Raw genomic sequence first — 14275 nt, forward strand, 5'->3', positions numbered from 1 at the left:
ATTATAGTTATGAATAAAGCAACTTTTAGACATTTTATTATATCATATCAATATTTATTGAATGTCATCATTTTAATTACAATAAAATATTCTAATTTTATTATAATTCTATTCTTACAATGAAGGAACAGATATTGGAAAAACACTTTGAAATCTTTTATAAGTACTATTAAAAATTTGTGTATTATTAATTCGTGGGTCTGATACAATGAGCAATATAGACATATATAGACATCTTGGTCTTTACGAAATGCCAAGTTACATTAGTCAACGTTCAGCAGGAATTTCTCAGTTGTATTTCTAACACTCTTCAGGAAAGTCATGACACTAGTGCCTCCAGTTCCTTTATTTTCTGGTTCTGATGTTTCTTCAGATGTTGAGTTTGTCTTGTGCTTGTTCCTTGAAGGAATCACGATGTACTTGGCTACTATTTTCAAATGGTATTTTCTCAGGTCAGCCATAGCTTTCACGCATTCATTATAATCTGCCTTCAGTTTAGCATCACCTTTTGAAATAACAAACTCACGGACTGAGGGGGCTGACTCTAATGACTGGAGAAATTTCCGGTGAGCTAATGGCATATATTCTCTCATTTCCTGAAGGAATTTGAAAGAAGATTCTGAAGGAACAAGAGAAAGATTAGTTAGTAGGGAAACCAAAACATTCCCCAATCTAGGGGAGAAGGTCAGAGTGAGGTCATTGTGGGTGGGAGATCACAAGCCACCACTAAAACATGAGGCACTGAGTTCACAACCACCCTGTTAGAAGACTACTCGTCTTGATCTAGTAATGGTAATTATTGTAATACAGCCTTAATTCTGAAAGCCCCATGAGCTGAACTCATTCTTTCATAATAGAGTGTTTTGCTCATTGTCCTCTCTCACTTCCTACTGTATTTGATCCTTCTAAAAAGCTGATGATACAGACAGGGTGAATATAATCTATACTTGACAGATCATGACACAGAGTCCAGGAGAGTTTAAGGGAGAACTTTTAAATAAATGAATGAACTATTAACCAAGAGGTTCTTACTGGAGCTTCTCCTACCCCTACAAAGAATATAATGGATGTGGTTCATATTTCAACTTTGGGGCATCTTTAAAATTTGAGCTGCTGGAAAATAAGACCTGCTGGAAAATCTGACCAAGAGCAATGTCAAGCCTCCCCTGTCACTGACATCTCCACTTCCCCAACTTCAACTCACAGTCCCATCTCATTTGCTGGTGACTTTCTCTTTCTGAATCTGATCATACATTTTCAGGACATGTGCTATGGGCTTCATCACAGCCAATTAGGCCTTATATACATGTTCAAATGTCAAGATTGAGAGGGTGATGAACTTGGGTTTTGGTTCTGGCTTCACTGCTTTCTAGCTGGTTAATAAGGGGTTTGTCACTTAACCTGTAAAGAAATTTAAAAGTTCCTGCTTGGTTGTTTGTGAAAGGGGGTGATGACAATAAGATCTTGCCTTACTGATTCTTTGAAAAGTATCAGATAGGCTCAGATGAGATGCTGATGGAAAGTTACTTCTTAGATGTTAAAACACTATTGTATTAACATAGGAGATTATTATTATTTGTCATTATCCACTCACCTTCACCAGAACTCTGCTGGATGCCCAGAAGAACATCAAAGCACTGGAAGACGCTGCTTTGGGCTGCACTACCCCCTGCAAACTTCTTTGGGGTTTCCCAGACACCTTCATACTTCAGACCCTCTGGCAGCAGGGGGTTGCCTTTCCAGCTAGATGAGGAAGGAAAAAAAATCATTATTTAGATTAATTGCCAAATTTTCAGATATAAAATTTTATAATAGAGGGTGAATGGAGAGTGACATGACATAGATTTCATTATTCTTCTTCCACACTTCCCTCCACTCATGTTCATTTTTGAGAATGCTAAATAAAATGTTTCTGAGAAAATTTGGCATAAGGATTCTATAAATGGAAGCTTACCTTTGCATTGGAGAAAATATCATTCTGTTCTCTCTTTTTAATGTTTATTTATTTATCTTGAGAGAGAGAGGTGGGGGAAGGGCAGGGAGAGAGGGAGAGAGAGAACCCCAAGCAGGCTCCGTGCTATCAGTGCTGAGTCTGATATGGGGCTCGATCCCATGAACTGGGAGATCATGACTTGAGCCAAAAAGCAAGAGTCAGGAGCTCAATTGACTAAGCCACCCAGGCACCTCCATTCCTCTTTTTTAAATGACTACCTTTCCTGTGCATAGTCGAGTCCATGCCTGGCCAACTAATAACAGAGAGAATAGTCTATTCTTTCTCTACAACATGTTTTTTAAGATATGAATTATTTCCTAAACCCGATGGATAGTGGGGATCATCAGTGGGAATTTGATGTGTTATGATAAATGTTTAAGAGAAAACAAACTCAGGTGTAAGACTACATACCCAGACAAGTATATGCGAAGAACATTGAAAAATGTGTTTGGATCCACATATTCTGTAAAAAGATAAGGTATGTTAAATTAAGCAGTTATCAGAACCATCACAGGAGATCAAGATATTGTAAATAACTGATAGCGGGTTTCAGCTTAGGCTGCAGGAAAGGCATTAGGTCCATCTGTGCAGAAAAAGTCCCTGAGGAGAAGCTCTCCCAAGTGAGCCTCATGTCCACTGAACAGGGTCTACCATAGGGCTAGCACACAGCTTATATCAAAGAGCCTAAGCCCACATCAGACTCCTCCTAGGGAGACCAATTAAACTGCCAATGTTTCTTTAAAGCTATTTCACATGCTTACTGCCATGAGATAAACTACTTACATAAAGAAAGAAACAAATCTAAATAAAATGAAAAGCAGAAACAACAACCCCAGGAACCCTGTGGGTTTGTTTCCCTGTGGATCATCCCCATGTCTCTCTTCCCAAAGCTTACTAACATTTTTTATCTGAAGGTCTATTTCTTTCCAATGACCAATCATCAGTAACTCAAAGCCTAGGGATACACTGTGACATATTTGTTGAAGCTGTCCGACAGAGCGCATTTTTTTTTTTTGGTAGACCTTTGTTTATATACTTTTTTTGGTTATTGCTGCTTTTTTTTAACTGTTAATTTTGTAATAACTTTTGAGCTCAGTAGCTTTTCTCTGTTGTTTCTTACTTAATTTGTGAAAAAGCAGAATTCTTAGGGAGTTCTTATCAAGCAGAAGCTAAGTATTTCAGAAATTAAAACAGCCTGAACCTTAAGCAACTGTCTCCATGGTTTTCAGTGGGAGGCTAGGACATTCCTGACAGTTAAATAATTACCTGGCTTGCAATTCTAGCTTCACAATTTACTATATATGTAACCTTGGGCCATTTATCTTATCTCTCCAGTAGATTACTTTATCTATAAAATTAATATAACGAAACCTATCACAGGAAACTATAATAATTTAGTGAGATAAAGTGAAAACACACCCACTTAAGTGAGAGTTTTTTTTTCTATTTGTTTAACAACTCTACGTTTCAGGTAATCAGAAACTTGTGACTGCCAGCCTTGAATGTTGCCTGGCATACAACACTTGCCATGAATTTGTTTAAACTCTTCCTGGGCTTGTTGCAGACAAGAAGCTATGTAACGCAGTGCCCTTTGCAGAGTATTGTGGTCCTCACATTTTACTGCATTCAATAAATCAGGAATTACCTTAAAAAAAAAAAAGGTAAACATTTAAGATTTCTTAGCACTAAATATTGGCATAGAATAAACTTCTTCTAATTCTTAATCCCCAAATTAAACGTGGGATTTCCACTTCTTTTGTTTTGGTGAGTACCCTCTTATTGTTTGACTTAATTTCCTTGTATTTAATTAAGCTTGGGTTTATTTTTATTTATTTAACATTTAGAGATAAGTTCATATAGTTTTATATAGTGTTATTTCTAATTCTAATAGTCAAAACCATTAGATTTATATCACTCTGTGATCTAGTTCCAATGACAACTTGCATTAAAAATGTATCTCTTTTTTTGAGGCTTCAAACTTTATTCTAAATGCGTGGGTCCTACGCTTTGTATTTTAGATGAGACACAAAAATAAATAAAATACTTTTTTCTACCAGATGATCCCTTATATCCAATTAAATAATTGAATGCTCTATTCAATCAAGATAAAGTTATTTCATGCATAATATAGAATGATTGCTCTGCTTATGGAACTCAAGATACAAATTTGCCAGTATGGATAGACTTACTTTGATTGCAGAAGCCGCTGCTATTTCCACCAACAGAGAAACCAGGAAAAATCCTTTACCGCAGTCTCCACCAGGAAACGAAAACAGAATGTCCATGTTCCTAAGAAAATAAGTCAAGGGAGTCAAGAATTTAGCAAAAATACTGGCGTATTTGTTTGAGTGCTTTGTAGTTTTCAAGTATTTTTATTCTATTTTAGTTTCAAAATAATCTTGTGGGATAAGTATGCTAGGTTTTACTATATTACATTGTTGGGAATATGAGTGTTAGGTCCATCGTCTAAGATCTAATGGTAAATTAAGCTGGGACTTTAAATTCTATTTTAGAATTTTGGAACCAGAAATTCCAAGACCATTTCTGTTTCTTTTGTCTCATTAATTTTTCACATGCATATATATTACCATATTTATAGATTTATACATATTTGATGCTTATAGAGACATCTGTGAGGTATAATTTTAAGCAGGTTTTGCTCTAAATAAATATATTCATATCTATATTTTTATCTGTGCACCTGATTCAATTTCTCAGTGGTTTACTTGCTTTACAAAGAAATTGGGAAATTCAAATAATTGATTATACCGTATTTTCTTTTTTAGTGAAGTTTCACACTAGTGCTACCAAGGATTCAGCATCTGTATATCTATGAAGTTCATGGTGGTTAAATTCATAGTCTCCAAAGCCAGACCATTTCTGCAAGTTTACTTGCTGTGTGACCTTGACCTAGATATTTTATGTTTCTGCCTCAGTGTTCTCATCTGTAAAATGGGACTGATGATACCATCTTCCCATGTAAAAGCCTTCCATAGCTGTCCACTGATCTGAAGATACTATTTAAACCCCTTATCATAGCCAAAAGTCCTACATAATCTTTTGGCTAAATTTATTTCTTCCTCCCTTTACCACACTACTACTTGCATCAGTCACTACTCATCAACGACACTAGCCTTCCTTCAGTTTGGTAATACATCAAGATTTTCATCACTTTGAGGCCCTTACTCTTGCTGTATCCTCCACTATGAACACTCATTTTTTTCTTGTAGCTAATTCCTTCCTACTCACTCTTTGGAACTCAGCTTAAGTAACCTGCTACAGGAATTCCTTCTTCATCCCTTTTATTTGGTTAGAGCTCCTCTTGCCCTCTTCCTAATCAAGGAGCAATTTACATAATTTGCCTGTATCCACTTTCCGCACCAAAGCAGGCTTATTCCTATGATATTTACCTTTGTTTCCCTAGCTTTCAGCCTCCACTCAGTACATAGATCAAAAATAGTAAGGATTGGGCCAAAAAGAACAAGTTTATGTTTCTGGCCACTGAGATTATTAAATCAAAGACACACAGATGGATGTGCATTTTGTATTTGTGCATTTTTAATTACATTTTATATATGCAGGTGTTATTTTTGCATGTAAATATAGCTATGATATCAAGCAGACATGGTCCTATGATAGTCTGAGATCTAATTAAGGATTGGGATTATTTGCTCTTTAAAAAATTACTTGAGTTATTTTTTGCCTGAATTCAACTAGTCTCTTAAAAAGTACATTTGGATGATACTGATAAACCTATATTTACTTTGAATAAAAAAATAATCCTTAGAATAAAATGATCAAATACTTACTCATAAGTCATGGGCCTTATGAAAGCAGCCATCAAACAGTGGGCCAGTTGGAAAAGAAAAAGAAAATCAGTTAAAAACTCAAACAGTGGTTTTGAGTTATTATTATTCAATGTAATACTACGGATCTATCAAAGGTAAGATATAAGTAAAAAAAGAAAAATATATATGTTTTTAAAAAAATATTTATCAACTAGGCATTGCAAATACTTAGGACTTTTTAAGTAAAAAAAAAAAATTAAATATTCAAGGAACACAGAAGGTTAGTCAAAACTAGTCATTCCTAATAAACTTTTCTAGATCAAATCCTTTCATTTTATGGTTCCTGGGTCTACAGTACTCCTCTGCAGAAACACACCCAGAGCCCTGGGACACCCTATGTCTCTTGTCCCCTTAGAGTATCAAATCCCACTGCTAAAATGATAGCAGGGGCCTAGTCCCTCAACAGGCTGCACTGAGGGCCTGGGCATTTTCCTTTCCACTGCCGAAAATGTGTTTACTCTTAACTGGAGAGATAAACATTAAAGTTGTAGAATCTCCGAAACATGTTACCCGTAAAAAAAAAAAAGCCAGACACAAGAATACCTGCTCTATAATCGCACTAATATGAAATCCAATAGCAGAAAAAATTAATTTTTAAAATGACCAATCAGAATGTGTGTACCTGGAGGTAGAGAAGAGAATTGAATAGAAAGAACCATAGAGGTGATATTCTGTATCTCGTCACAGGCTATCCATGTGTGTAGAACAGTCAAAATCCCCCAACCGAACAGTCAGGATGGCACATTTCATTGTATGTTAATTATACACCTTTCTCTCTTGTATATACCAGCAGAGGAAAACATACCCCCAAGACAGAGAAGAAAGCTGTGCTGCTGAAAACTGAACCAATGACTAACTCCCTATTGACATAAATAGCATGCACTTCTTTAAAAAATAATAATAATGTTTATTTTATTTTTGAGACAGAGAGAGACAGAGCATAAGCAGGAGTGGGGCAGAGAGAGAGAGAGAGACACAGAATCTGAAGCAGGCTCCAGGCTCTAAGCTGTCAGCACAGAGCCCGATGTAGGGCTCGAACTGCTCAACCACGACACTCAACTGACTGAGCCACCCAAGTGCCCCAAGCATGTACTTCTTTAATTCCTGCTATAATCACAATTTACGTACCCATTGGGATCCTTTTTCTTCCAGTTTGCCAAGACACAATCTGCATAAACCAGAATAGGAGGCAGATCCAGCTTCTTAGACAGTTCACAGTAAGGAACAGCAATATTCTTTGGCAAGACCTAATTAAAACACAGTATTTAGTATTAGCCTTTGAAGTATCTTACCTTTTTCTCTGCTTTCTGGGTGCCAGAACATTAGCTGTTCTACATCATGGCATTCTGAAACCAAACCACTATAATTTTCTCTTCCTCATTTCACAACTTAGTCCTGGGAATTATTAAATGTTTATGTTTTAGATGTGGGTTGATGTGGACATAATCTAGTCAGAGAGAGAGAAAGGAGGTAAAGGGTTCAAGGAACAAAGGATGTATCCTTGACTTTCCAACGGTCTGTGGTTACTTGTAGTCACTTATTTATTCACTCATGTGTCCACCCCATGAATATTTGTTGGGCAATTCCTCTATGCAAGGAATTTTTCATCCATAGGAAATACAAGGATAAAATCATGCTCAGTTTCCTTTGTTCTCAACTTTTCTTTTCCTGAGCCTATTACTCAGGATTCTGCTCTGTGTTTGCCCACATTCTAAAAGGCTCCTACCCCCACAGGGCAATCCTGATGGGCAAGCGCTCTCTTAGGGTGCCCATTGTTGCCACTCATGCATGCCATGTTTTCCAACTGCTCTATTAATCATAATGCTGACCTTTTATTCTTTATCTGCCTGATTTTATAACCAGATTGTCCCATGTAATAATTAAGATCATCCTTGTCATCAGCAGCCTATGGCTGGAATATGTGTGGCTCATCTGGGGTAGTAGGAGGTGGGTTACGGTGGGAGAGGTGGCATGACAATGTGGCCCACTCAATAGTTCTGAGAGCTCAGGAGAGCTCTAACCGCAGTAGCTTCGGATTAATTTAATACACCTGGAGACGATGTTTTAACAAGACAAAATGTTAGCATGGTAACATTGGCTATCAAAGCCCTTGCAGAACTTATGCCTCTGGAAAGTGAAACATTTTGGTTTGCAAATGATTTACATTTGTTTCTAAAGGAAATTTCTGCCTCTTTCTGATTTAAAGGGAAGATCAAAGGGAAACAAAAGGGAAGGTGCTTAATTGAAAAATTAATTTGAGATGACTTGGAAAAAAGAAAGGAAATGTTCAAACCCATCTTAATCTATTAAGAGACATTTACACAGCTACTAAGAAACTCAGATGCTAATTTCTAACCCATTCTCAAGCAAAATTTGCCTTATATTGATATATCTTATTTTTTATCCATTTGTTTTCTTTCCTCACTTCATAGTTGTATATATATGTGTGTGTGTGTGTGTATGACTATTGACAGTATGTGTACACACACACACACACACACACACACATATATAATATATATTTCCTATAGTTTCCTCACTTCAATAGTCATATATATATGTATATATATATATAATTTTCTATATATATGTATATACATGTATATGTGTATATGTATTTGTTGCTGGCTTCTAAAATCCTTTTTAGAATAATGTGGTATATAAAAACTAGATAAATTAAAAATATATTTTTATTTTTATTTTATAATTTTGATGTCCAGTCTGGTAAATTTATTATCTTTTTTATTATCCCATGTACATTCTGGTCTCCATATTTTTTGCTAGTCCTCTCTTTCTCTTTTTTGCTTCTCTCCTCTTTGAATAAGCTGTATCAATCTTTTAAGAAGCAATTCAAGTCCCACTTCTTCCTTGAAACATTTCATTATTATACCAACTACTATTTAACTCCTCTGGACTCTCATACTTCTCCACTTAGCATATGCTGCCCTTTGTTATTGATGATCTTTCATTTTGTTTTGATTTATTTACTCATTTTGAGAGAGAGAGTGTGCATGTGTGCGTGATCAGGGCAGGTGCACAGAGAGAGAATCCCAGGCAGGCTCCACTCCGTCAGCGCAGACCATGAACTCTGAAATCATCACCTGAGCCGAAACCAAGAGTTGTAGGGTTAACTGACTGAGCCACTCAGGTGCCCCTATTGATGATCTTTCTATACAATACCTACACATTTAGCTAGACTCAGATTCTAGCAAGTCTAGTGGGGCTGTGTGCTTAGGTTGTAAGGCTAGAACTAATCTGAAACTTTTTTGTGTCATCACAAAATTTATATATGGTAGTCTGATAATTATAAAGAAGTAAAAGGTGTTCCCATGATTATGCAGAACACATTTTCCCTTTTGTTTACATATCAGAGGATGACTTATCACATAGGGGAACTATATGTGTCGTTTTGTATTTAAACAGGATGTGGAAAGACAAGATAATAATTCCAATTAAATTGTCAAAAAGGAAAAAAAATCATTAAATGGCAGAAGGTGCTTCTGGAATCTATTTTATCTCTTTCTTGTCTAAAGATCAGGTATTACAGTCAATTGGTTTCGTGTGATTAGGATTTCCAGCTAAAATAAAATATGGTATTATTTCAAATCTAAAGTTATCTACTGTTGATGAGAGTAGAGTGAAACCCATATGTTCTTCCATGTTGACAGATTACATTTACATTGATGTAAGAGAGCACTTTGGCATTAAGTAGGAAGAGTCATAAAATGTCCATATCTCCCAAAACTCATAAAGAGAGAAAAAATTTAATTTTCAAATATATTGATTATAATGTCATTTACAATGGCAAAATATTAAAACAAGTACAGTATTTGTAAACAGAGGATTGAATAAATAAAGTCCAGTAACTCAATGAAAAACTATAAAGTGATTTTAAATGATGACTAGCATGATTATGTTGTAACTAAAAAATGCTTACAATATAATTTAAGTGAAAGACTCAGGACATATGTCTATATCCACAGGATGGAGCAACTGTGTTATGTAAGTGAAAGATTAAAAATCCAATAATGATAGCAGCTGGCATGTTAAGTCAATGAAACATTGTCTTCTTTTTATTTTCTGTTATACAAGCATCACCAAATTTAGTTATAATAGTTTTAGAATTATTTTTACATTAAATGTAAATTGGATGTAAATTGTCATATAGCATAAGAAATACCAGGAAATCTCCAAACCTCACAAACATCTTCACCCCCTTGGTTCCACACATATGCCATGGTGATATACCCCAGGACCAGATGTGCAAGGCGCTGTGACTTGTGGTCTTTGAGGTCATCAATACTGAACATTTTTAACTGGGAATAAAAAGAGAGATTGACTCAAATCAACATGGGTGACATTATAGCTTTAAAGCCAAGTGAAAAATGTTAAGAAGCTCTAACAGAAAGATGAATGTAATGCCTTTCCAAACCTTCTCAACTTCTTTACGTAGTTCATTTTTCTCAATAAGTTCAGGCAGGTTTTTAGCAATGGAAATCCATTGATCATAAGGGTAAGGTAGTTCCTCCTAGAAAAAAAGAAACGGGACATTTATTTCATAGTGAAAATTTTTATGAAATAGTTTTGTATCTGATTCATAGTTTGTCTTGCCTGTAGATCAATTCTGTGTAATCCTGTCCTGACAAACACTTACCTGTTCAGTAACCCCAGTCCTTGTATTGTTACCTGCGCACTCAGAGCTCAAGACTTCTTCCTCTCCTCCAGCACTCTCACCTGCTCTTTTACACAGGCTACCTCAAAAGTTCCACTAAAATCATCCTGATTACTCCAACATACACTTAGATCCCCAAGTATAAATCCTGTGTATTATACCTTCACATTGTTAAGTAATTTATTGTTATCTGCTATTTATTTTCTCTTCCTGGCTAGATTCTAATTTTTTTTTTAATGGAAGAAAATTGAGATTTCTTAGATGTCAGTAAGTAGACTAGGCACTTTGCTCAATAATTTCTTATTTAAATATTACAATGACCTAAAAAGTTGACTGTTATCTCCATTTCATGAATAAGGAAAACAAGGCTCAGTTTATGAGATTGTTTTGTACATATAGTTCATATAGTTTATTGTGATTGAACTTTTAAGTGTTTCCAACTTTCAAAAATCAATGCTCTTTCTTTCCTTTTTTTTTTTTAAAAAGCTTATTCATTCCTCATTTCTAAGAGAAAGAGAGAGAGCACAAGCAGGGTAAGGGAAGAGAGAGAGGGAGGGAGACACAGAATCTGAAGCAGGCTGCAGGCTCTGAGCTGTCAGCACAGAGCCCAACATGGGGCTTGAACTCACAAACCGTGAGATCATGACCTGAGCTGAAGTTAGATGCTTAACCGAATGAGCTACTTAGGCACCCCTCAAAAATCAATGTTCTTTTAACATCTCACTACCCCATTTGATGGTAAGGATTTTATCATGCTTTTAATTTTGTATTTCTTACAGAACCTTGGACAGTACTGGACTTGTAAGAGATGCTGTACCTATATGTACCAATTGCCTGCTTTGGTACTATAGGCTTATATTTTTCCCAATAAGTAAAAATAAAATCCAAACAAAAGTGTCTCTTTGGATCTTATCATATTTATACTTTCATGTCAAAGGAAAACATGTAAACAAAAGACCTAGACACTGCCCTGAAATGAGCTTCAACTTCCCATATGCTCTTTCCCCATGCCTTTCTCATTAAGCTGTTTCCAGATATGTTCTTGAGGTCATCAATACTGAACTATGGGGATGCAGCAAAAACAGAGAGATTAACTCAAACCAACATTGATGAAATTTTAAGCTTCAAAACAATTAATATTATAAGTAAGCTAGAAGACAAAAAGGCAAACGTCACATAAAATTCAAAGCTTCAAAACAATTAATATTATAAGTAAGCTAAAAGACAAAAAGGCAAACATCACATAAAATTCAAACATTTTCAGGGACTTCAGATAATTGGCCAGTCTTTGTCTATTAGTGCAGATTTTTTAGCAATGAAATATGCAAGCAGTATATTCACTAGATAGTCACCTCTCTGGTTTCTCTGAAACTTTCTCCCTAACCACACAAATGCTGTGCAGTGGTGTTTTTAGTAACAAATATATATTACATATATATATATATATATATATATATATATATATTTATATATATGTATGTATATATTGTTGTTGTTGTTCTGCATTTTACTCTGGAACACCGCTGAATTTTTGGTTTTTACTATTTTCCCCAAATAACAGAAATATTTTTTGTTGTCCTATATCGTGATTAACATCCTTTTGACAGAACTTTTAACAGATGCAAAAATTCAATCAATAATATACTTCTGTTTAAGATGCTTAATGGTATAATATAAATTAATTAAGAATAACACAGAGGGTCACCAACTTCTGCTAGATTAGAGAATGTATTTTGTATCTATGTGGAACTAGAAGACATTATTTTCTTTTGGAATAGAAATTTGATTGATGATAAAATATGAAATGAACATTGTGAACTTATAATTTCTAGGAAAGATCTTCAGTGAAGAAATAAAAGTAATGACTAATTTGTTCTCCTTGTTTCAGAATATGATCTAACTTCCTAAACATCTTAAGTACTAATTACTACTTTTTAAGTAGTCCAGGAAGAGTTTTGTTTTGTTTTTGTTTGCTTTCATTTGTTTTGCTTTACCCCTTGGAATCTGTTCTTAGAGCTCCAAAACTGCCACGATTGTCTTAATTTTTAAGAGAATTTACTCTGGGAGAAAAATTATATATAGAGTTTTGCAACTTCCTGTTGTACCATTGATAAGTACATTTCCAAAATCATCTTATCCTGGCACTGCAGTGTGCTTGTATGGAGGGGGAGCAGGTCTAAGTATTAGTGATTTGTAAATACAAAGTGCTTTAAGCAATGACATTAGTGGGTTTGTTGTTGTTTGAGAGAGAGAGAGCATAAGCTGGGGAGAGGGGCAGAGGGTAAGAGAGAAGGGCTCGATCCCAGATCCCAGGAACCTTGAGATCGTGACCTGAGCAGAAATCAAGAGTTGGATATGTAACCAACTGAGCCACCCAGATGCCCCTACAGGATGTTGTTTCTAAGTACAGTTAGATTAGATCTCTAACTATAAATATGTTTGCTTCATTTAAAGATGCCCTCTGCATGGCTTAAATTTCTCATCAGGAAAATGAGGTTAATAACATACATACTTTTTAGGATGGTTATGAAGGTGGAGTAAGTAAGTATTTGTAAATTGCTTAACGATGCTATATAAATGTTTGTTATTTGAAATAGATAATAAGATGGTTTTCCTGGCATTCTTTGAAATACAACTTTAAAAAAATGTAGTTTTAAAGACAAACACTTACTCTACATGTCTTGCTGTTTGCAGGCAAAGTTTGTAAAATTAAAAAAAAAAGGCAATTCAGACTCTCATCCAAATCTTACACTTAGTAGCAACAAGTAGTATTAATACAACACAAAATTGCTTGATATACCGTCTCAAAAACCTAATCAAAGTAGGAACGTGTACTTCACACAATTTAAGGTATTATCAACCAAGAAAAGGGGTTCCTTTGACATGGATCATTTATTACTTTGTTGTTGTTGTTTTTCAAAATACCCCCCCAAAATGCAATTGCATTAAGCCAAAATACTTCTATAGTTTCCTTATTTCATCACTTACCTTATCTGTGTAAGGTAAGTAAAAAATGGATTTAAGACTCAATCTCTAGGCAGAAAATTTTAAGGAAGTTAAGTATGCACCATTTATTAAAATTCTGCTCTACTTTTGGCATTGCTTCATCCATTTGTTCAGTAAAAATTACTGAACCACATTTGCTCAACAGAAGTTAACTTGCTCAGGTAAGTAATGATAAGAAAACATTTTTGCCCATACATCAGTTCTTTGTCTTACCTGTGGAGTTGGCAGAACGAAGCCCACCTCTTCATCTATATGGTATTCTTTCAAATTTTTCCAAGAATTTTTTGTAGGCAATATCCTATTGTGTGACATTCTTGCAGTCTACTTCTCTGGTCCTCCTTGTTGTGCAAGGAGTTTTCAGAGCATCTATTATAGAGGTTGCCATAGCCAATGATTGCAAACTTACACACGTAGGCAGCAAGAAATGACTTCCACTTTTGGGATAGTTTCATTTTCTTTCTTTGTAATTTGATAAACAATAAAACCACAAAAGCATCTCTATTCATCATATGAAGAAACTGAAAGTTTATGGTACTATGAAGTATTTGTCACTGGGAACACCATTCATTTACTGTCATAGGGAATGTGAGAAAGAAACTGAAATAACAAAAACCATGAACATAGGTAACTAGAAAAGTACATTTTTTTATGGGAACTTTTAAATCTTTGAAGTAAGACAATGAATTTGACCAAGGCTAAAGTCCTAAAATACCCCTTCACTGTTACTATCATTGGCTTTCCATTAAGTCTCTAGGG

General features: G+C 35.1%; 1 protein-coding gene across 1 annotated transcript; it reads right to left on the bottom strand.

The window, feature by feature from the left end:
* Positions 1 to 248: 248 nt before the first annotated feature.
* On the bottom strand, positions 249 to 13897 carry IDO1 (indoleamine 2,3-dioxygenase 1). Its single transcript, XM_007097056.3, has 10 exons — positions 13733 to 13897; positions 10274 to 10369; positions 10038 to 10157; positions 6970 to 7088; positions 5803 to 5817; positions 4183 to 4282; positions 3521 to 3638; positions 2405 to 2456; positions 1595 to 1743; positions 249 to 619 (listed from the first exon to the last, which is right to left on the bottom strand). Exons 1-10 carry the CDS (start codon positions 13829 to 13831, stop codon positions 264 to 266), a joined length of 1224 nt encoding a protein of 407 aa, XP_007097118.2. The 5' UTR covers positions 13832 to 13897; the 3' UTR covers positions 249 to 263.
* Between the last annotated feature and the right edge of the window lie 378 nt (positions 13898 to 14275).

The sequence above is a fragment of the Panthera tigris genome, chromosome B1, assembly GCF_018350195.1.
Source record: "Panthera tigris isolate Pti1 chromosome B1, P.tigris_Pti1_mat1.1, whole genome shotgun sequence".
Taxonomy (NCBI): Eukaryota; Metazoa; Chordata; class Mammalia; order Carnivora; family Felidae; genus Panthera; species Panthera tigris.

What these genes read in the sequence shown, in the direction of transcription:
- IDO1 (XM_007097056.3), bottom strand. Translation starts at nt 13,831, where the DNA reads ATGTCACACAATAGGATATTGCCTACAAAAAATTCTTGGAAAAATTTG. An exon ending in TCGTTCTGCCAACTCCACAG is followed by an intron (nt 10,370 to 13,732) that starts GTAAGACAAAGA and finishes CTTTTTTTCTAG; the next exon opens with GAGGAACTACCTTACCCTTA. An exon ending in AGAGTTTAAACAAATTCATG is followed by an intron (nt 2,457 to 3,520) that starts GCAAGTGTTGTA and finishes ATCTTTTTACAG; the next exon opens with AATATGTGGATCCAAACACA.